The sequence below is a fragment of the Siniperca chuatsi genome, linkage group LG14 (genome assembly GCF_020085105.1).
Source record: "Siniperca chuatsi isolate FFG_IHB_CAS linkage group LG14, ASM2008510v1, whole genome shotgun sequence".
Lineage (NCBI taxonomy): Eukaryota > Metazoa > Chordata > Actinopteri > Centrarchiformes > Sinipercidae > Siniperca > Siniperca chuatsi.
Genome location: NC_058055.1, coordinates 5508231 through 5531017, shown reverse-complemented (window position 1 = coordinate 5531017; position 22787 = coordinate 5508231). Strand labels below are relative to the sequence as shown.

The 22787-nt window shown below is 42.7% G+C and overlaps 1 protein-coding gene across 1 annotated transcript in view; it reads left to right on the top strand.

Moving 5' to 3' along the window:
• auts2a (activator of transcription and developmental regulator AUTS2 a) overlaps positions 1-22787 on the top strand; it is a 319952-nt gene that overhangs the window by 127415 nt on the left and 169750 nt on the right. The window contains 1 exon segment of the mRNA XM_044222254.1: positions 18824-18925. Within this exon segment, the coding sequence (XP_044078189.1) occupies positions 18824-18925 (102 nt within the window).

The following is a 22787-nucleotide window of genomic DNA, read 5'->3' as shown; positions in this document are numbered from 1 at the left end:
CTCACTGCGACTTCAGGTACATCCGTCCATGCCATAGGTAGAGTTTAGGAGTCACAGTGAAGGAGGTGAGATGAGATGAAATCCAAGCCATAGACATCAGAGTTGTGGCTGCTTTATAAGTGCACATTTTTAACCAACAGAAAAACAGAAAAGGAGATGTTTTGTTTGGAAAGATAACTCTTTCTGAGCAACAGAATATATGACAGTTTGATGATCTTTCAAAATGAGTGACCACTTTCATAAAACATTTTCACTATCCATCCACCATGTTCAAAAAGTCCATTGAAAAAGTAATCAGCGACAAAATAACTTGGTGTCACTGCATGAGAAATATATATTATCAAATGCTACATTTTGGTGTATTCTGTATTTTATAGGTCATGATTTCAACTCAAACACATGATAGTTGCTACTTTCTGTTCATGCTAAACTTGATTACCTTAGCTCCTTCCCAATCTACCTGTAATGTGCTAAGAGCAGGTACCGACCAGCTGCTTTCTGCCATTGTTCTTTAATGAGTCAGTGGATGTAGAGGTCCATACACAGGATTATTGCCTCTCCCCAATAAGGTGCATAACAGTTGGTACTTAAGATTATTATCAGTGGTTAAATTTACATGTACAGAAAACTGCAATTACCACATTGCTATAATGTTTGTGGGGCATTTTGAATGAAACTAAAGCTCAACAGTGTGGAAACAACAATATTCTCGATAGATCCCTGGTACATTCAGGGAGCTGATTTAGTTGCTGCATATCTTTCAAAGTTGCCTGACATTTATTCGTCTTGGTGTCACAATTGGTCCATCTTTCCAAGACTGAGGCAGAGTTCAGCGAGCGACATTCACTAAAAAGTCTGTTTGCACTGTTTGTGCCTTGTGAGATGAATGTGTTTGTGTCTGCGTGTTTGGAGTTGATGTCTCCAGGCTATGAAGCCCTCATTTCACAGCTCCCCAGAGACCAGTTAACCCCTCATTTCCTCCCCAGAGCATCCAATAAGGACCACAGCAGTTGTGTATGTGCATGTATGTGTGAATCCTTGCTGTATCTTCTGTGGAGCAGTCTTTCTTTACAGTAGTCGGGCACTCTGATAGCCTCCATTCATTATTCAGCTCTACTCCAGCTGCACCACACCCCCAAGCAGCACAGAAATAAAACAGGTTAAGAATTGGCATGAAATGTGTCTCAGTGGATCAAGTGGTGGGGGAGGGTGGATGGAGGTTTAGGAGACGAGGGAGGTATGGGCCTTTATCTGTGCGCCATCTTTTATTAATTGCCCCGGTGCTTAGACTGCGAGTTTCTCTGTGATCATTAATGCATGCGCAGAATAATGTATTTACATGTTCGTCATGCATTATGCATGGACAGGGAGGAGGCTACAGTGTTGTAGAGGACCCTCTGCCCACAGGTCCCGTGTTTTCTTTTCGTGAGTGTGTGCCCGTCTGTGTGTATGTCTGTATGTGAGCTGATTTGCATTCAGCCACGCTATGAAATCCACAGCCAATGCTACAGGAAAGCATTAGAGCATCGGACAACAAACATTTAGTTTCTGTCTTTATTATACTCATCTGCTGCCATAGACACATGTGCTCTGCAGTTCCAATCTGCTTTCCGTTCACGCCTGTGAAGATGTAGAGTTACTGGAAAGTGAGAATCTTATACAGTACTGTGTGCAAAAGAAAAAGATATCAGTGACAGGATGGGGACAGTATGATGGTGGAAAAAGTTCTGTAAGTCGGAGTAAAGACTCTCTGTCTGTCTTGCTTAAAACACAGGCTTTTTCTTGTTCTCTTGCCGGCAGGGGTGCTGATTAATCTAGTCAAAACACAGCTCCCCACTGGCCTATTCACCACCATGATTGATTGATCACTAACTCTGTAGTTCTTGTATTTCCACGAACTGCAGTTCATGAAGTCAACTCTCTGCACCAGACCTGCCCTCTCTTTTGATTTTGTTTATGTATTTCCTTGTTCCACTCCGACCTCTATGATCGTAAGTCCAAACTCAGCAGATTGCCCTGCTATTGATCACCGGCTGGCCCCGGTCGCTCTCGTTTAACTAGTGAGTGAGCACTGTGTCGTCTCAATATTTTTTGTGCTGATTGCTGTGTGTTGTAATTGTATCAGATAACTGCTGGTGTGGTTGGTTGTTGCGCTGCCCGCTGCCTTGCACCAGAACCGACCCTACTGGATAATTAGAATTGATTTAGTTACAATTTAATTAATCACACTGTTAAATCTCTGGTACTTACTGCAGACCCACACTCTTAGCTTTCTGGGTGCACAAGTTTGTGTGTGGAGGTGTGTGTGTGTGTGTGTGTGTGTGTATGTGCATGTCTTCAGGGTTATTAGTGGGCAGAACAAAGAAAACCATTTACAGAAATGAACAGAGCTGCATAAAACAAAGTCATTTAATTCATTTTTTGATAAACCTTTATCACACTGGGCTTGAAATATAAGTAACATAACTCAACCCCATCAATAAAATAGTAACAAACAATATGATTGAAAGTGTTTGTTTGTCTTTGTATGACTGTAATATATCTGTCTGATTTCCAAATGTTCTGGAAAGATAGGGTTTGCTTTAAGGAACACTGATTTTTGATTGTGATCCAGATCAGTGTTTTTCATGACAAGATGATCTGGTCACGTTTCATTGACTGTAACTATGAAACACAGAGAGAGAGTTTGCAAGGTTTGTAAAGATAATGTTAATAAATTAACATAAAATGTGTTAGGAGTGATGAGGCATTGTTCAGCTTTAGCGGAGCCTAGCGCTTTGAAAGTCCCTTCTAGTTTACATGACTTTTTCTGTGTTGAAAATGCTGTGGAGCAAACAGTACAATTTGTGAATTCTGTGTGTTTCCCACTGTACTTCCACTATCAGGACACTGTTAGTTTGACCTTTTGCATTACGTTGCTCCTGACACACAGTACATACCTAAAATGTAAATAAAACATGGTGTATTTGTGTATTTTGACTGTCCGGGTGACTCCTTGAATATCCGCTCAGGCGTGTACTGCAGGGGGAAGCGGCGACAAGGAGAGAACCGCCGCCGTTGTTGTTCTCTTCAGGTTTATTCATCCTGAAGAGCGTTAGTATGTTGTTGTGTGTGCGCATCTCTTCGCCTACTTCACTGCGTCGGAGAAAACAAAGGCGTCCTCGCTCTTGTAGGCCCTGATTGCAGTCATTAGGATGCACAGGCGCTACTGGTGTGACGGGGCCTCTCCTCGAGGGGATTCAGCTCGCAAAGCGCCGCCGCTCGCCTGTTTTTAATAACAATCATCTAAAATCGCTGCAATTAGCCCGCAGCTACAAGGAGATGGAGAGCAAAAAGAGGAGGAAGGGAGGAAGGGCTACAAGCTCAGATTCAGTGAACCTTTCAAATGTCAGCTCCTCTTTCACGTGGAAAATTCAAGAGGGCCTTTGTGTTCATCAATTATTAGCCATGAAAGTTAAAAAGATCCATTGTGTATTTTTAATCAGAGTTATATGGGGAGTCTTTGAACTTATTCCTAGTCCTGCCCGGGGCTACAAGCAGAGGTAGCCTCTTCCACCCCACACCACCCCTCCAACCACTCCTCCTCAGCTCTCTGTGTGCAGCTCAATACTGTATTATTCCTGCTAAGCCCAGGCAAACTATTCACTCAGCTGCACTGTCAGAAACAGGCGCAACAGTGTGGAACCGCAGAGGCTGCTGGTACAGTATATACACAAGCCTGTTTTAAGAAGGTTGAGCAAGAGCTGACTGCCCTCAAAAATGTAGGTGTCGTTTTCAGGAAAGTACAATCACAGGCAGGAAAACACAGTTTCTGCAGTCATGGGATATGATATACTGAGCTTAACTGAATGTCTTCAGATCAGCTGAGTCAGTGCCTCAGTTTGAAAAGCTTTTTAAAAACCCACCTGTACACACTGGCATTTGTATAATATGTATATTTTATCTCTCTGTTTGACCACTTCTTGAACTCCGTGTTTTCATTGCATTTTCTGTGTATGATGTTCTTTTCGATTTTTTTGTTTGATTTCTCTGATTTGTTTGTATGGTATTTTGTGAAGCACCTTGTAACCCTGGTTTTGAAAAGCGTTATTATTATTATTATTAGTCTGCAAACTGGACGTGGAGTATATAATGTTTTTATTTGGAGTATGTACACTCAGGGATGTCCTAGATGCACTATGTCTTTGCCAGAAGCTAAACTGGCTGCATTATGTGGCAGAGGTTAATTTACCATATCGGCCAAAGTCAGCTCGAGTCAGATTTTACATTGAATAAAGAAGTACATCTTACTAAATCAATTTTTATTTTTCTTGAAAGATTTTTTTAAAGTCTGCCAATGGGGTAAGAAAATTCTGTCCTTTCTAGTAACATTTTTCTTGACACTTATGGAGTCCCTGTCACATTCTAGCCTTTATCCAGATAAAAACGCCTTTTCCTTGTCCAACAGTCAGAGGTTTAAAAGAGTATTCCACCGATTTAGCATTGCACTCCTATAACATTGTTGGACTCACAATGGACAGTTCCCAAAAAAAGTATCAAAATCAATGCAGCAGAACCAGAGATATTATCTTTTTTATACCATGCAGTCTACTTCACTACCTGGCGCCTACATTACCCACAATGCAACTCGACTCGATTCACTCGACTGTACCGATTTGGGTGTTTAACAAGTCATGTGCTATTTGATTATTTATTTTTATTATAAGATCTGCCAGTGGGGTGAGAAAATGATGTGTTATTTCAGATATTTTTCTTGACGCTTACTGTAATATTCTGCCCTCTTTCAAGATAGAATAGCTTTTTCTTTGAAATGTTGTGCGTTGAAAACAAGCGTGGAACTGTCCTGCATCCTTGGCTCAATTATTCACTCACTGAGACTGTATCAGAGCTTTAGTAACAAGCACACATCTTTGTGTAGTGTACATCTCCTTGATTTTGGAAGATTCGATGTTATAAATCTTATGCTTTAAAGGTGTCTGCTATTAAAACACACATGTGACAAACAAGCATAACCCATAGGCCGCAGGCTGAGTGAATTGAGTGAAATGTCCTCATGGATGCCCCCTCCTACAGCGAGGTTAAACTTAAAGATGTTAAAACCAGAAAAGATGGAGCCGTAAAATCAAAGTGGTGCTGAAGGGGAAAAAGGATGACCAAAAGAGAGGATAATGATGTTTGTTTCAAATATTCACTGTTTAGTTTGACGCCTCCTTGACTGACTGTTGCAGGATAGAGAAGGGTGTGTGTGTGTGTGTGTGTGTGTGTGTGTGTGAGAGAGAGAGAAATGTTTTTCTTTGCCTTAAAGCAACATTATCTCATCACAGAAGCATTAGATAATAAGGGTATATACAGTATAGTCTATTTGTTGTTTTCCAGTCATTTCTGCTGTCCTTCTCCTTCCACTCCACCTCCTGATGTGTTGTCATGTAGCACCACCCACAGGTCATCAGGAGGGTGACAGGCTGTTTTGCTGCAGCTCCCCATCAGGGAAGAAAGACACAAGGGTCTGACTGAAGCAGCAGCAGTAGCTCTGGTTGCCAGTTGAAAATCAACTCAAAATAAAGCAGAATAATTCTCAGTCACGAACAGAGAGAGAAGTGCCCGCATCATTGTTCCTTCGTGTGGGATGGGGAAAGAAAGTGCAGCGTACACCAGAGAACCCGGCACTCTCTCTCAGATTCAGTCTTTGTTCAGGCTTTGCTGAATTATTTACCCGTGTGTTTAAAAGACGCTTGGGGGAATTTCAACATTAGCTCTTTGGAGCCCGCACTCAAGTCTTTCTGGCCTACAAAAGGTTGGCGTCCTTTCATGAAGTGTAGTGTATACAGACAATTGTAAATGAAGAGTTATCAGGAAAAAAATGAGGGGGGGAAAAGTTTCGATACAAAGCAGTGTTGAAAGTGTGCTTTTTAATGCAGTGGATGCTTGTTTTAGCCTTGTTCTTTGCCTCACATTGTGCTCTCCTGTGAGACTGCAGGGAAGTAAAAGCATTTCTCACCCAAACCCCCAACGCTTCCTGTTACTTTTAAGATTGTACCCAGCTTTGCATGTTTTCTCTGCTTCATTTCTCCTCTTTGTCTTTTGGATTGAAAATAAGCCTCGTATTCTCATTTGCATTCACTGAGCTTCTCCATAATTTATAATACAAGTACCTTTACACTGTTTGAAACTGTGATGCTGTCTGAGAGCGTTTTCACTTTGTTAAGGTAGGCCTACAGCTGTTGTTTGTAGACACAAGCTCAGGTGGTGATTTTGTTAACTGAATTGATTCTGTTGAAATTGTAGTTTCTCACTAAAAGCTGTTTTGGAAATGAGACTCTGCATGTGCATGAGGCCATCAGGAATACTTTATTATAGTACAATACGTCACGGTCTTGACAGAGTTTTATGTTGTGCTCAGCAGAAAATAGATCACCATTGTGATTACTGTATGTGGGGAACTCACTGATGTTTCGACTCTTACAGATTTCACAAGGTTTTGTTTTGGGTCCTGGTTATATGTTTAGTCTTTCTCAGAGTGTGATAGAAGTTTATCTTAGAAAACGCTGATTAGCGTACAAGGTTACATCAGTGTTACCATGGAGGCAGGTCAGCCTACATTAAAGCAGAACAGGTCATAAGTCAGCCTGAAAAACATTATTTGAGCCAAACTAAATCCCACACTCCTGCTCACATCCCTTTCCAAACAACAAGTAACTTTGCTCTGAAGTCAGACAAGGTCTTGTGATGCAGGTTATCCCCCTTTTTTATTGCTCATTAGCCACAATTATGTGAGAGCTGCCTCTTCGGCCTGTTTTCTAGGCAGGATAATTGATTGTGGATGAGGAATATGTGTGCTGCAGCCAACGCTAGCAAATCTGCACTGAGTCTGTGATCCCTGGTTCCTTGTTTATGCAGTGTTTATGCCATCCACAGCCTATGTAGTTCAAAGCCATTTGACACAAAAGCTATCACAGTGGAAAGCCCATGGAATACAAAGTATAACTCCCACATTACTTCCTTCAGTATTTCTTTGATTAGACCTCACTAGATTCTTGCACTGCTTATATAAAGTCTTCATCTCATACTGGCCTATTTGAAATGATTACACCAGTTTTGTTCCAGAAAATGCCAGAAGTTTCAAGTGATAAACCTCAGGCTGAGAACCCAATTTTCCCCAGCAAACTCAGAAAGCCACAGGCAGACTTCCACTCCTGCAGAGCCTGGCTTTTAAATTGTGTTTTATTCATTTTTTTGTGTGCTTTTCACCAAAATTGCCACACTGAGGGTTACAGAAATAATTTTCAGTGTTTTTTTTTAGGCGCGGGGCGGGCTATATTCCCAAAGCAGGGGTGAGCACAAAAGGGAGACAAACGGCTCAGTATCAGCCGTGATTTCCTGAATAGCCCAGTGGGAGCGCGGGAAGTCGGGGTGCATGCAGCAGATCGGCGTTGCCCTGAAACAGCAGCCATGCTGTGAGGGAGATGGCTTTTCTCTGCGACAGTCTGACTGTGAGCCACAGGTCTGCAAATGAAACAGGGGGAGGAGGGATGCAGCCTTTACAGATTCAAGGCCCCTATTGCCTTACTGGGCATGTCTGCTGCTGTGGTGAGGCAGAGGGGAAAAAAGCAGCAATGGATAAACAGACAAAGAGCTGCAGATAATTCTGTTGAAAATACAGTGGCGCTATTTCCTGCTGTTTGTGAATTCATCAGGCCCCATGCTGTGCCACTAGTGATTTCGAAATATACGCAGCTCATCTGATGTAGATGTGTAAACTCTGTGTAGGGTTATGGATGGCTGTGCAGACAGATTGTTTGCTCTGGGTTCTCTATGGTCCTGGTGGGTGGGATCTGCCAGCATCATCTTACATTGTTTTACACATGAGCTTTATTGAGTTCCCAATTACAATGCTGGTCCTCTTGTCTTGGGCTCACCGCTGCTGCTGAATTGACCTTGCATTTTTGCAAGGGAGTGCTGTTGTGTTTTCAGGCCAGCAGGCCTATTAGGCAGGCAGACAGTGAGGCAGACTGACTCCTTCTCTCAGGCCCTGCTCCTGCAAGACCCTGCTTAACAGGCAGCAGGCTTACACACGTAATACTTGGGAGGGGAGAGCGGGCTTAGCTCTTAGCTCTCATCGCAGCTGACATTGTATCAGGCAGCCAGACAAGGCCAGACTGCTGCAGCCTTATTAGCCCTGTCTGGATTGGTTTTTCCTCAGTCTGACACTAATGTTGAATGAGAAAGGTTACTTTGGAATTTAATGGAATGGGTAGAAATGAGCTGCACGCTGTACATGGACAGCCGTCTCCTGCTGTTGTTTTCCCAGAGCTCGCCTGGCTGTCTGAACAACAGAGGAGGGGGAACAGAGGAGGCACTTGCAGTAGGTGGAGCTCTTGTGTTGGATTTTGATGTTGGAGCTTGACTCACCTGTCCCTGACGGACACGACAGCTGCCTGTGTGTGTGTGTGTGTGTGTGTGTGCGCACATCCCTTTCAGATGGCATTTATGCAAAATGCAAAAATATAACAAAGAGATTTACGAGCCCTCTGTATACACACACATGCCCAGTCATATAAACACATAAAACACATTTTCAGTGTAGAGCTAATTGACAGCTCTTGATGGGTGGTATAACACTGCCAACTGTTTGTGTTTACATTAGACCTTATTATAAATTGTAATGGGGCTTTTATGTTTTCAGCTGGTAATAGTGTATGTGTGTACTTGAGTATACACAAGCTTTATTTACTGCCTGCAGCCACACACTACCTTTCTCTCACCGCTTCCTGACACCTCCGTGCACTGGAGCAAACGTAAACGTCTCCCCCACAATTCCTCCCTGCTCTGCCTGTTTTCCCTCCCTCTCCTCCTCCCCCCTCTGCTCTCCCTCCTCCTCCCCTCTCTCTCTTGCCTTTGCGCCATCTCCTCTCCGCAATCTACCGCAGGCCCTCCATCTCTCCGGCCTGTCAGCATGCTTTTTCATTTGGCTTGTTGCTACAGGGGGCTCGACGCTGGCAGATTACAACTCGGCAGCCAGTCATTTTCGATTTATCAGAGCCCCCCGTCCTCTGTGCCCCCACCCCCCTCTCAGCCAGCCACACTCACTGCCCTCGCCAGCATCAATCCAGACACACAGCAATTCCTCATCACCCCACCACCCAACACACCTCCACCCTCCCCTGTTCCCTCCCACCTGCCATATCTTCCTCTTTCGATCAGCGCAAAAAATTTAGCTCGGAAGCCCCAAGACAAAAAAAAAGAAGAAATATTGTGGCAGTGGAAGCATTTAAGTTAGAGAGGCAGCTAGTGCTGTATTATTACTTAGGCCTCTGTCACTGGTGATGACCCGGGAGAGTGGAGAATATCGATCGCGTGTCACTCAAGGCATTCAGCAGATTGCGTTGACAAAGCTTGTCGGGGCCTTTAATAGCAAGGTTAGCAGCCTTGGCTGGGACCCAGGAGAAAACTCTAACTGTGCCCTATTTCATGGTGGCTTTTAACCATTCCCTGGGTCCAGAGAGTGGATTGATAACAGTAAGGAAGTAATTTTACTCTCATAATTGCCTTCCTGTGGTTGACATTTGTGGCCCTCAGCGCCTGTAAAAGTGCCTTACCAAGAACAGGAAAAAGACGGCCAGCATTGTCTGGCTGCTTTTTGTGACAGAAAATAGCTTCACACGAACAAAGATGTGGTACACTTAACAAAACATGGTGGAGGCAAAGAGAAAAAAAAAAGGAAGAAAAAATCAAAAGGGGTGTACAAGTGTGATTTATGAGTTGAAGGAAGTCCATTACTCGCTAGAGGAAGCCCAGACCAAAACACAAACAGAGTAAGGGCTTGGCTTGCAAAGAGGGTCATGGAGCAATTCTTTTGCCCTGCCAAGATTGCTGATAGCTGCTGAAAACACTACTTGTCAGAGGAGGAAAAAACTGACAAGATTTCGATCTTGCTGTAATTCTCAACATAAATAAGAGCACTAAACCACCTAAATAGTCTCTCTTGAAGCCAAGTGATGTGGAACCAGGCTGAAATGTAACAGGTCCCCTGTGTGTTGTAATTTGCCTTACACACATGTGGGGAAGCAATTTCCACAAGCACTGTAGTCATTCCCGGATGCTGTCAGGTCTTGCGTGGCAGGTAGCTATTCTAAGTGTTGTGTTTGCCTGAATTATAACACTGAAACAGATTTGACTTCTTTTATTTCCACGTTAAAGCTGTGACATTGGATAACGAAATCATTGTTTATTTTCCATGGTTGGAGTTATGACAAGTACAAGAGAAAGTAAGATGACAATGTTCAATCTTGTGTAAAACCTTCTTTCATTGAACTACTACAAGTACGTGCCCTAGTTACTGCTGCTGTACAGAGTTGGAACAACTTTCCAAAGTTTCCAACTTTTTAAGTGCCATTGCTGAAATAGTCTTTCAGCTGAAAACTGTTGTAGATAGCTGTCTCATAATTTTGTAAAGTCCTTGACAATTTTTGAGGCGTAAAGTGTGTATTTTCTGATAGTCACTTCTATTGTAAATATTGCTCCACTCTGCTCCAACCAGTTCACTTCACCCATCTGAGTTTTGATGGGGCCCTTTAGTAAAGGTAGTGTATAGTTAATTCCAAATTCACTCCAAATTCAAAATAACTTAATTTTCTGCTTCTTCCGCAAGTAGTGACACTTAGATAAATCAGACGCTGATTAGTGAAGGTTGTAAATGTTGCTAGCTTCCTTTGTAGAAAACTAATACTGGACGATTATGTTTTTCATTGTCTTTGCCAGCACTGTTTATGCCACCTAAGTGCATATGCCCCCACAGGCCAGCTTGGTTGTTTTGGTTGGAAGATGGGGAGGAAATTCTCCACCACTACCACCACCAGTGACCCTTCAGTAGTAAAGTTGTAAATGGGGAAGTATTTGAAACATTAATATGGTAATACAGTATTAGCAAATGCGACACAAGGTAGACATCACAACATTTATTTCCCATCTACTTCCAATATTTAGTTTTTTGCAATTTTACATAGCACACACCACTTTATGTATTCTACATTTCAAGGTCTGTTATGTCTACAATATCAATCTGAACTGTGAAGGGAGAATTATTGGGCAGGAGATATGTGCTGCCTTAAAATCTCATTTATGATTCCTGTAAGTGGTCAAAGAGTGGCCAAAATAGACCCTGTAACATCAGTAGCTTTCTGGTAACTGTTGTTTTTAAGAAATCAAGCCCTTTTTTTTTTTTTTTAATTTGTCTCATCTCGGGCGGTTAGGTGTCGTAGAATATTGCCTCTTTCCCAGTTGTATTTAGATCTTTCACATGTGCTCGACTCATAATAACTATTTTTCCAACAGCACATGAAGGCAGCACTGAAACAATGCAAAGATTGCTTTTTGTGAGATCCCCAGCCTGTCGGCTGCCTACCAGCCCATTATGGGCACATTCCAGCTGCATTTTTATGACCAGTCAGATGATAGGGAGTCAGGTATGCTGTCAATGTGGTTCCACTATAATGTTAATGGACAATATTCTGTCATCATCATGGCTTTATGTACCATCTTGTATCAAAAAAAGTACAGTATGTTGTTGCATTACATATGAGTTATTTCCTGTCTCTGAAGTTCTGATTATTTCAATTACAATCATGTTGTTTGGCAGTATTTTTGTTGCCCTTGGCCTTTTGCTGTCTCCCATTACCAGTCTGTTAAAGCAGCCAGAGCAGATGTTTTCTAGCATACTTCTCACGAAGCAGGCAAACTCAGGCTGCTATTTATACGGTGGGAGCGTAGCACTGTCTTGTTTTTATGACTTGATAACGACAGATGTGAATTTCAGGAACGTGGCTAAATGAGGATGTTTACAGCACGGATTAGTGATAACAGCGCTGGCCCTGGGCAGACACCCTGGGTCAGCCAAATAGGAAATATATATCCTGCCATCAGATTGTACAGCCTCCTATAATCCCCCAAATAACAGTGCAGATGGAGCCAAATGCAGGTAAGGTGAGACGCTATCACTCTTGTTCGTTTATACCAGCACACAAGCCACAGCATGGTGCTTGATAGGCAGGGCCCCCTGTTCACTTAATGGCAGTATCCACCTGCTGACCAGAGATCAGCTTATGACCCCATGGCCTTCACTTTAATGTCCACTGAGTTATTAGATACTGAAAAAATCACTGCAGATATGCAAACAGTTGATCACAGAGAGCTTGTAGTTATGAGAATTGGTATTCACAGGCAAGGTGATTGATATGAGTGAATGATGTAATGTTTTCCAAATTGAAAAAGGACTGAGAAAGGATTTTAGCTCATGTAACCTTTAAATGTTAATGTATGAACATTAGCCAGTTAGTGCTGCCTGTGTCTTATTTGCTACAATTGGCACTAATGTGTGGAAAATTAAATCCCGGTCATTCTTGTATGTTGTTCCAGAGTGGATGTAAATGAATGAATGAATAAAATTTTTATCGAGTGGTCTTTTCTCTTAAAGATTTCAGTGGAATGTCTCATCTCAATTAGCTTATACGTTTTCTAGCTTTATTTACTGCATTACTTTCCAGCCAGTACTTCCTCCACACCTCAGAGTTTAGCATAATGACACAACTTTGACCTATTTAGGTTCTTAAATAGCCACAGCCAGGTTACAGTGGTCTGTCATTGGTTATGCATTTTCCTTTTCTTTTTTTTTTTTTTTGCAGCAATGTGTGTCACGGCGAGCACTCTGCTGCTATTCCTGTAACATAAAAAAAGCCGTCTTTCCCTAAACTAGAAGCGTTTGTCTATCATATTACCACCACCATATGAGCCGCACACAAGGCTTGACCCAGTGTTAAGTGTCTGCGCTAAATTTCATTGCCTCCATCTACTGGAAGGCCTGCCAATATACTGGCAGTGAATTCCTGGAGGAAAATAAATGGCAATAAAAGAGAGAAATGATAGCCCCTGAAAGCCGATAGGAGAGGGCTTTTTCTCTGCTGTCTTTTTTTCCATACCGCTCTTTATTGAGGCTGCCTAGCTTGGGGAGCTGTGATTTGGCACGCTGGCTGTGGCTTTAGTTGGATGGGTCCCTGAAAGCCAGTATTGAAGTAACGACTCAGTAGCACAGATTGAAGAGCTGGGGAATCATGTAATTAATTGCACGCAAATTTCTTTGATGAGTAGTTATGTGGTGATGAGCGCTCAACTGGGCAGCTAGAAGGGTCTTTTAGACCCCCCCTCCCTCAGTCTCATAATGCATTTTGGTTAAGGAATCTAGTAACAGTATTCTCCTGGTCAGCTTTGTGTCTGCTGTACATGTGGAATGTTAGCGCTCATGGAATTGGATGTGCATAAAGTGGGCAGGAAGGTTATTTTACTGCTGGGCTACTATAACAAGATGTTCAGATATGATCTGAGAGAGTAGAGGTCTCCTGCTGCTCTAATATTCCCCTCCCCCATATATACACACACACACACACACACACACACACACACACACACACACACACACACACACACACACACACACACACACTTTTTTTCCACCTGCTCAGTTCATTATTAAATCTGGGAATTGTCCCCATAACTCAATCCACCAGACTACAGCATTATATGACCATTTGTGAGAAGGGTGATTGTGACGCAGGCCAGAGGATGGATGTTAAAAGCATATTGATTTGTCTGTAATGTTGTCATAGATCAGAGATTTATGGCAATATATAAATGCAGCCACAAGCTCTAGTAGCCTCCAGCCTGTGGTGGAGGAAATGGAGTCCTTAGGATGACTGATGAGATCAAGACAGTGCTCTCAACCATGTTTACCCCCCCGAGCCTCCATTTCCCACTCCTCCTCCTCCTCTCAGGATGCTCTCACCCTGCAGCTGCTGTGGCTAGTCCTTAGTGGCTCCATATCTTTGCTTTGGCTTCACATTCCAGCAGAGAGGCTAGAAAAGCCTCCTCTGTGGCCTGAGATTGGTCGGAGTTCGGAGTGGGTGCATTCAGCCTCACTGATCTCTCCCCTGCTAGAAAAATGATGTCTGACAAGGTCACCAGAGATGAGAGATGCCGCTCAGTGATGCTAGAGGATTGAAAGGAAATGGAGCTTCTCCATGGTTATATACCTACAGTAGGTACTAATAAAAACTGCTGCAGTGGCTGACCACAGGCAAACAGTAGGCTTTAAGATAAACATGCCAAGTCTTAATATGTCATTTAGTCACAGTGATGAAAGAACACACGACATCCATGTTTCATCTACAGTGATAAAGAGGTATTAAGGGTTATTTTCACACTGTATGCCTGTGACTTCTTTGCCACACACAGAGCTAACAGTAAACAAATCTGGGGCAAATGGAAGCCAAGCGCTGATGCTCGGTGACAGGCTGTGAGCAAGGGTGGCAGAGGGGGTTATGGGTGACAAGAGGGCCAGGCGGGGCTCCTGTCTGTGGCAGTTAAAGCAGCTGGACCTCAGAGCCAAGCACAGGGTCAGAGCCAGGCCACGCTGGTGGGCTCGCCCACACAACCACTGTCAGAATGATGACGTAGGGCTCGTTGTCGCCCCCTCACAGGCCCTGACGAACCCTCGGCTCCTCTTTTTACATAACATATCTCATCAGATAAAGCCGGCTGCAAGTTAAACAGACCCAGCAGTTTCCAACTGCTGTTATCGACCAGCCCAAGGTGGTTTTACTAGATGGGCTCACTGTGAGGCTGATGTGATGTAGAGGCTGGTAGGGACATAATTAGCGATGCTTAATGTGGTCTAATGTTTGGCCATGGCGTTTCCTAAGGGTACACGAGAGCGCCTGTATAAACTCGACAGAAATTCTTCAAGTTGTTCATTTTAACTGCTGAGTCGTGAAGCTCCCCAGCACTTTAATAGCCCTGGTATATACCCTGTGAAGGTAGCATAAAGGAGATATTCAAAGTGTAGTCAGTGGAAACCAAGGGGATTTGACAGTGCTGCAGGAAATAGACAATTTATTATCAGCAACACAGCCTAGGTAGTGGATTATCTATAAAACTTTCATGGTCCTCCCTCAGTGGCAAGCAGCCATAAAACTTCCCAAATGAGGGACTTGTTAATTTACTTGTTAAAGCAAATTAAAAATTTATAAGCGCTTTTAGGTAAATGAGATCCTCTTTCATTGCTGCCCTAGTGGGATTCACTCTGCCAGATCCTGAGAGGACAGGTTAGCTGTTCTGAAAGCCGCAGAAGAACAATAAAAGCTGTTAAATTGTTCCAGGTTTTATTACTGCCGAGCTCCGCAGCTGCTGTTGTGCGTAACTAAGGGAAACCAGGAGCTGATGGCTATCCCACTGAGGCCAGTACAGAAAACTGAGCCCAGTTCTCTCAATGTCTTTTTCTTTTTTCTCTTTGTGGGATGAGGGATGGGGGTTGGGGGTGGAGTTGTTGGGGCAGGCCGGTTGTGTATGCCTCTGTTTGAAACGGCCTTTGTGGTTAGAAATGTTAGCAGGCCTACTTTTGTGCATGATTGCATTGAGTCTGTAGTGTAGCCCTTGAGAATAGGTCAACACACTTGTAAAATTCCACTATGGCAACGGTGAGCACTTTTCAGTAAGTGAAAAATAATTGACTCCACATGTTCAAGACAATGTTGTAATAGCTGTTTTAGCTTACATTTCAGGGGAACAGTGTTAAATGAGATATTTCATAATTTTTCTGCACTCTGATCTGGGAATATACTGAGGGGCTTGAACGTGTCTTTTTTTATGTAAAAGTCCCACACTCTAGCTTTAAATACTGACAGTGGTAACACTTTGAAATGCAGCCATCAAGTGAAAAAAGTTAGATGTTCAACAAAGTGCGTGTTTGCTGTGTCGCCACAGACAATATAACACTTAATTGAACTATTTTTCACTCAGTTATCAGTATTACTTGAAACTCAGTAACCAGACATTACTGACACTATATAATTGTTTTCACCACTGGACTATTCAAATAAAGTGTGGCAGTAACAGTTTGAATTGTTGCTAGTAACTCAAGCACAAGCGTTTTTTTGTTGTTTTGGGGTTTTTTTTTTAAGAATGATTTATAAGAAATGTTAAATGATTTCTCATACTTGCGGGCTGAACTGTTTCATGCTAAGGTTTCAGCTGCTCTCTTCCAAAGCATCACGCTGACTGCTGATTGAAAACAGTTGTTGATTCTCTACTTCAGTAAATTCAGACTGGTAAGAGAGACAAGGGGGGAAAAAAACTTTATCCCCTAACACAGAACAGATTGCAGGAAAACAAGACCTCACTGTGTGGAAATTAATGGCAGATGCACTTACTAGTAGTTTAAATGTTTCATTAGATGCTAATGTCTCGCTGTGTCTTTAATTGTTGTGAAATTAGCCTCTAGAATATTAAAACCATCTGTTTGTTATCTTCCTGCAGGGCCACTTCTTACCCAGGCTGCGCAGATACAGTAAGGTCATTAAATAAATGAATCCGTATGCCTCAACCTGCGTCTTAATTAATGTCTTTATGCTATTGTATTGATGCTATGCATCAGTACAGCAACACCAGTCTGAGGCATCTGCACACACACATCTCATCTCTCCGCCTTAGATCTCTGTTGAACACAGTGAAGCGCACTGGTGTTCATTGCAGGAGGTTCAAAACTGAAGGCTATAAAAAATATAGAGAATGACTTGCACACTGTAACAAGTTAAAGGGATCAGATCAGTTGTTATAGCAGAGGTCACAGAGACGGCCCCCCCCCGCACCCACACGGGATTCTCGTTTTGATTTATCATCAGACAGCAGGTCCTTAAATTTCAACTTCCCTTTTTGATATCACTGACCACCAGCATTCCCTCCATTTGCTTAAGACATCCATTAATCACAGCATAAAAAGAAATGAATCCATCATCTGAACCTCAGAAAGGGGAGAGCGGATGAAAAAAAAAAACAATTCTCTGAAGTAATTTAAGGGAGCTCAGGGGGGAAATTAAAGGGAACAAGCTAAGGGATCCATTTTCAAATAGCTGTGTAATCAGGTCCCAAGCTATGTAATAGCCCTGAAAGATGAGCCGCTCTTTATTGGAATGTCTTTATTAGACATGTTCTTCAGACATTACATACAGTTAAATTTGTGAAAGATTTCTGAATTCATGGAGTACTTTTCCACTGGTAAGCCAGGATACAGACCGTGTGATTATGTGGTTTCACTGCTGCAGAGTCAGTTTGATACCACATTGATTACTAAAAGACAAATCTCTGTATTTCTCCCACACTTGCCTGATTATATTCTTTATAAGCTTATTATATGAGTTTGGTTTTGGGGAGTCAGCAGCAGCTTTCAGTAAGGTCTGCATATTTTTGTGTGTGTGTGTGTGTACGTTTATAAATGCATGAGTATGCTGGCGTGCGCTGCCCAGTGTTGTCAGCAGGGACACCGCCTGGTTAATAAATATTATAGGTCAACATGTTTTGATGAAGGAGCCGCAGACCGGGGTGTAAACAGCGTCCCTCGCCCTTTCTTCAAGGATCAGTTCACGGACCAGGGTGGATGAGATATTATTCCCCTTTTCTTTCTAAAAATATGTAAACTCCCCTCAGACAAAGTGGCATTTACAATAAAAAGAAAGAAAATGTGTCCTGGTTTTTGTGGGAATAAAATGTGTTGGAGGTAATTAGTGCTATCACAGCGCAGGGCATTGGTGTGCTTGTGTCTCTGCATGTGCCACATTTGGTTCTTGTGTGCTCTCCCCAGCCTTGTTTCAGCATTGCCTGACCACATAGACATACACTGATGCACTCATGTACACACACATATTCAGACACGTGCACACACAAGAGTCAAACAGGCCCATCAGGCATTCCCAGTGCTCAAACTCTCTTATCACGTTCAGCACTCTGGCGAATCCACCCGCCTTCCACCCATCATGCAACTCTCCCAAGGAATAGGATTCCTTTCACACCGCTAATGGCTACAGAAAAGGGAACATTTCATTTTAATTATCTGCTCAACTCAAGGGTTCTTTTGGTATTCCCCCACCTTGTGCCCTTTCATCGCACTAAATGATGGCCGATACCTGAAAAGAGAAGGAGAAGGAGAGGTAAAAAAAACCCATATACTGTAGCTCTGTCCCTTCCCTCCAGAGCAGGAGAGGGAGGGGAAAGGAGAGTGCCATCATCTTCTAGTCCAAATCCTTTGTGTGTGTACAGCGCCATGCTCTGTTTTTCCTATTAGGCTGCAGAGCAGCCGTTTACTGCACTGTCCCATAAAGCCATCTTTTTATGTGCTTTGAAATGAAACCTGCAGCGTTTGTCTGCACTGGAAGGAGCAGCATGGGAGCTTCAGAGGACATCAATCGCAGACTTGGACAGGGAGTACAGACCCCCACCTCCTTCCACTCAGCTCCGCACCCCCAAGAGTCTTTTATTGTTCTCCAGAATTTGAAGGGCCTCAGATGCTTGCGGATTGGCACGTCGTCCTCTTTATTCTTGTCATTTTGCTGCATCTCGAACAGAGTGTCTAGAGGATGACACTTGCTGAGCTCCTGCTGCCTCGGCATGTGGTGTCTACTTGGAAAGCATAGTGGCTCCATTTGAAGGTTCTGGAGGGGTCTTTGTCCCTGTTCTCTATTTCGTGGGCTGAGAGGAGTTTCATACTGCGAGATCAGATGGCGTCTGTCATTGGCAAGCGGAGTGATGGCCGTTGAATAGGCTCAGAAACATGACAGATTTACGGAGACAGCGCCGCAGCTCCTGCCAGTTCTCACATATTCATGAACTGATTTCTGTGGGATGCCTTCCCCGGCCAGCGTTATCCATGTAAAGCTTTAAACTGCAGTGTTAACAGTTTTGCTTAATGTCGTTAACCCTTGGTCTCCTTGTATGTTGTGTTTGGCAGCTGAAGCCAGGGCAGAACAACTGTAAGGACAGCGACAGCGAGAGTGTAAGCGGAGAGTCCAAGCCTTCCATCAGGAGCAGCTCCAGAGACAGACTGACGGATGTGAGTACATTAACAAACAAGCTCACTATTTCAGTGGTAGTTTGAGGTTCAGCCATGGCTGTCTGAGGTCATTATCACATTATCACTTTTTGTATTTAGTGCATTTAGCATTTGTGTACAAGCATTTCAAATATAGACAAAAAAAGAAGAAAAGATTGGACACAATAATTGAAAACCAAAGTCTGAGCAAATACATTTCTAAACCAACTTATTTTCTATTTACGTGCATTGTTCAAAATGCCATTTGTTTGGCAAAACTAACTGTTGTATATCGCCAGTACTTTAAGGGTTCCTGTGGAGTTTGTAAACAAAAGTTTGTATGTTTACATTCAGTCTTACTCACCAAAACGCTTTGTGTATGTCCTTGAGCTCTAACAAACGTGATGGATGTATTTCCTTCCTCCATAAAACATTTGCAAAGCCGGTCTTTCTTAAAAGGTCGAAACCTGCATTGTTTAAATCTGTGTTTACTAGCAAGCCGTCTTCTTCTTTCCTGCCTTTACCGGCATATTGCTGAGTTTCTTGGTGCATAACCGCCATCTGTTGATCAGTGGAATATTGGGAATCCACTGGCAGGAATGTGTATCGCATCACCTGCGTGCACGTGCGTCCTTGTACGTGTGCACTAGACAAACAAAACAGAAACCCACTCATGAAAAAAACTGCTCCATAGCGCTACTAGCGGTCAAAAACTCCACAGGTTACCTTCAATAACCAGTACTGAAAGAAGATATCAGAAAGACACAAGCTCCTAAACAATGTTTGACTCATTATAGTTACAACCATGTAACTTATGGACATGAGTGATATGTAAAGATTTGTTGGTACAGTTGGTACTAATGTTACATATGTTATTGTCTTGAGAATGATCATCATGTTTATAATCCTAAATTTTAAAATCAATCGATTGAAAATGATTATGGTATATTTTATATAAGGACGTAAAGGTTAACAAATTTATAAGAAAATGAATCTGCTAGAAATATTCAGTAGTTGCATTGCTTGTACCACAATATTTGCCTTTGCAAGTGGACAGTAAGACACCTGTGCACACTTCAAACTACCTACTTAATCATTGCATGTAACAGAAAGAGCCTTTCAGGGCTATTAGAATGAAGTCGGAATTATAAAGCAGTGCATGTTCTTTCAGCACAAATGTTATAAATTCTACTCCAGTTTCTTAATTTAAGAGTCATTATGTCTCTGTGGCCTTGCACCTGCGGTATGTCACCCAAACAAAAGGTAAGTTATTGATGTGATATAATCCATTTTTGGATTTCTTTTGGTGTTGAACCAATAAAATTTAGCCTCAGCAGTGCACTTTGTGGTAAATCTTAAATGATCATCACTGACCCAGAAATCAGCTTCCCCAATTAACTGGTCTTTAGTCCCGTCCGTCTCCCCCACCCCCACCCCCACTCACTCTTTCTCTCCCAGAGGTTCTTTATGACTGATACAAAAAAAGACCCAGGTCCTCATTCCTTGTGGAGGAGCTGAAGGCAAGCATTAACTGACAGAAGAAAGAGCTGCTGTGTCCCTGCACCCTGTGACATATTTCAAGATGTAAAGCGAGCAGGCTCGAGGGACCTTGCTGCCAGACACCCACCCCTGCTCTTTGATTTGTGTGGAGAATCTACAGCGAAGCGATCAGATATCTGGCCATAATTAAAGCTGTCAGTTGGGAGGCGAGCTAGTCTTTGAGAAAGACATGGCCGAACAACTGAAGCAAAACTGATTCTGCGTGTAGCTTTACGATGCTTGACTGGGCATGAAATGAAATGAGTAATTTGATGTTGACAACAGAAATTGAAATGATACTTGCTGATTTCTGTCAGACTGCACTGTGGTGACTGCAGCAGTACACCAAGACAATTTTCCTTAAACAATGGAGGAATACAGAATGATGAAAGCATTAAATTAGTCATATGTTGTGTTATGATCTCTAATAACTAAATATTAACCAAATACGACTACTGCAACATAGGTAGTAAGAAACGACACATTATAAAAAACAGTATAATTATATATAATGGTTCATGTTTAATGTATGTATGAGTGCCGGCAAATTATACCTTTTGTTATTCTGTTTGGTTTTTACAAAACTTTGCAGAATAATGCATGTTATGGGCCCCATATCGAAATTAATGAGGTTGGCACTAGGGCCCTGCACGGGCCAAAAACTCCAGCCCTAGCCCGGCCCTGACCCGACAAAGTCTGTACTTTTTCAGCCCAACCCCGGCCCGAGACCGACACCAATATCACTTTAAGCTCTCTCTGACACGCGCTCTCTCTGATGATACATGCAAGAAGGTAAATTTGCCTCAGACATAACTATCGACAATCATGCCCACGAATATTAATGCCGACTGTCCGTCACAGTGAAGCATAAGCATGCAGTAGAAAATAGCCAGTGCTCAATGGCCAAGCTACGTAATCCAGCAGCAAATAAGTAAATAAAGATTTACAGCCTGCCTGTCTTTGGTGTTAAGTAACTGAAGAACAATGTTTCAAATAACTCTTTGCCAACTGGCTAATGTTCAATCAAAAAAAAATGCGTGTCGGGGCCCATTGGGTCCCATGTAATTATTCTAATATGTGTTTTGGAGGCCTTTGCTCCATGTAATTTCTTTAATCACTGTTTGAAATTTCTGAATCCTTTGCCTGACTTGGCCTCACTGGCCATCCACCCCCCTACATTTAGATTACATCACTGGGATGGTTTTCACTTTGACTAATTACACATGACTAATGAAACATGTTTAAACAGTTGCATCATGTTATGATCTACCCATATTACTAGTTTACTACATTCATCTTACCCGGTTTGAATATTGTGTATGAAATCAGCCCCTGAAATGAATATGATTTACAACACCCGCCAATGTGTTTACTTTAAGTAATGTTTTTAAAACATTGAAACACTAAATTCCAAGTTATATCCGTAATTAGCAGAAACTCTCTACTTTCCCCACTCCTCTTGCTCCCAGGTAGCATCTATTGCCCTCTCTATAATCACTTCCACCTGAGCTGGCATTTCAGCCACTCAGTACGCTCTGGAGGATAGAAGGAACATCATCCTTGGTTTCCCCTGCTTCATCTGGTCAAGACACCCCACAGAAAACTGAACATGTCTTCAGAAGAGCAGCTGAAAGCTGGGCACCGTGAAGACAGACTTTTAGACCCCTCATGTCACTTTAGATGGTCACACTGTGTTAGGCTTCATCTCCAGTCCCCACAGGTTTCTGAACAAGTCCCTTCTAGCCATGTTGTAAAAACCCACTTCACACATCGCAAGAGGTGCAAGTCGTCGTAGCTTTTGTAGCAGAGCTCTGTTCCCCAGACTGAATGAGGGGGAGGATGGAGAGAATATACAAAGAAAACTGGCACTGAGATTATTTATTTTATGATTATAGAATACAGTTAATTTACTGTAAAATAGCATGAAGGTAGATGTATGTCCAGGTGATTCATGAAATCCTGTTGTGTTTTCTCTGCTATGGCAGCCCATGTGCTTGCTCTACTGAAATGTTAAAACTATTTTGGTTGTAACACTGCACAATGCAACTAGACTGCTCATGTGGTTCAGCTGCAGAGATGCTCCCTCATAGTACGAAAACAAAGAGAAAGCATCTAAGTCACTCGTTAGTACCAGGGAGCAGTGTGAGACAGGAGCTAGCTTTGACCCGAGCTGTTCATTAGACCAACAGTTCGCTAATGGTATTTGCTGTAGCACTCCCTTCCCCTCACGGAGCGACTATGCTCTGATGAAGCAGATGAACTGAGTTTGCCGACCTGGCACTGGCTGGAAGGGAGATAGAGGCCAGAGGAGGTCAGGCCTGGCAGCCTCCTCTCTCCAGCTCGC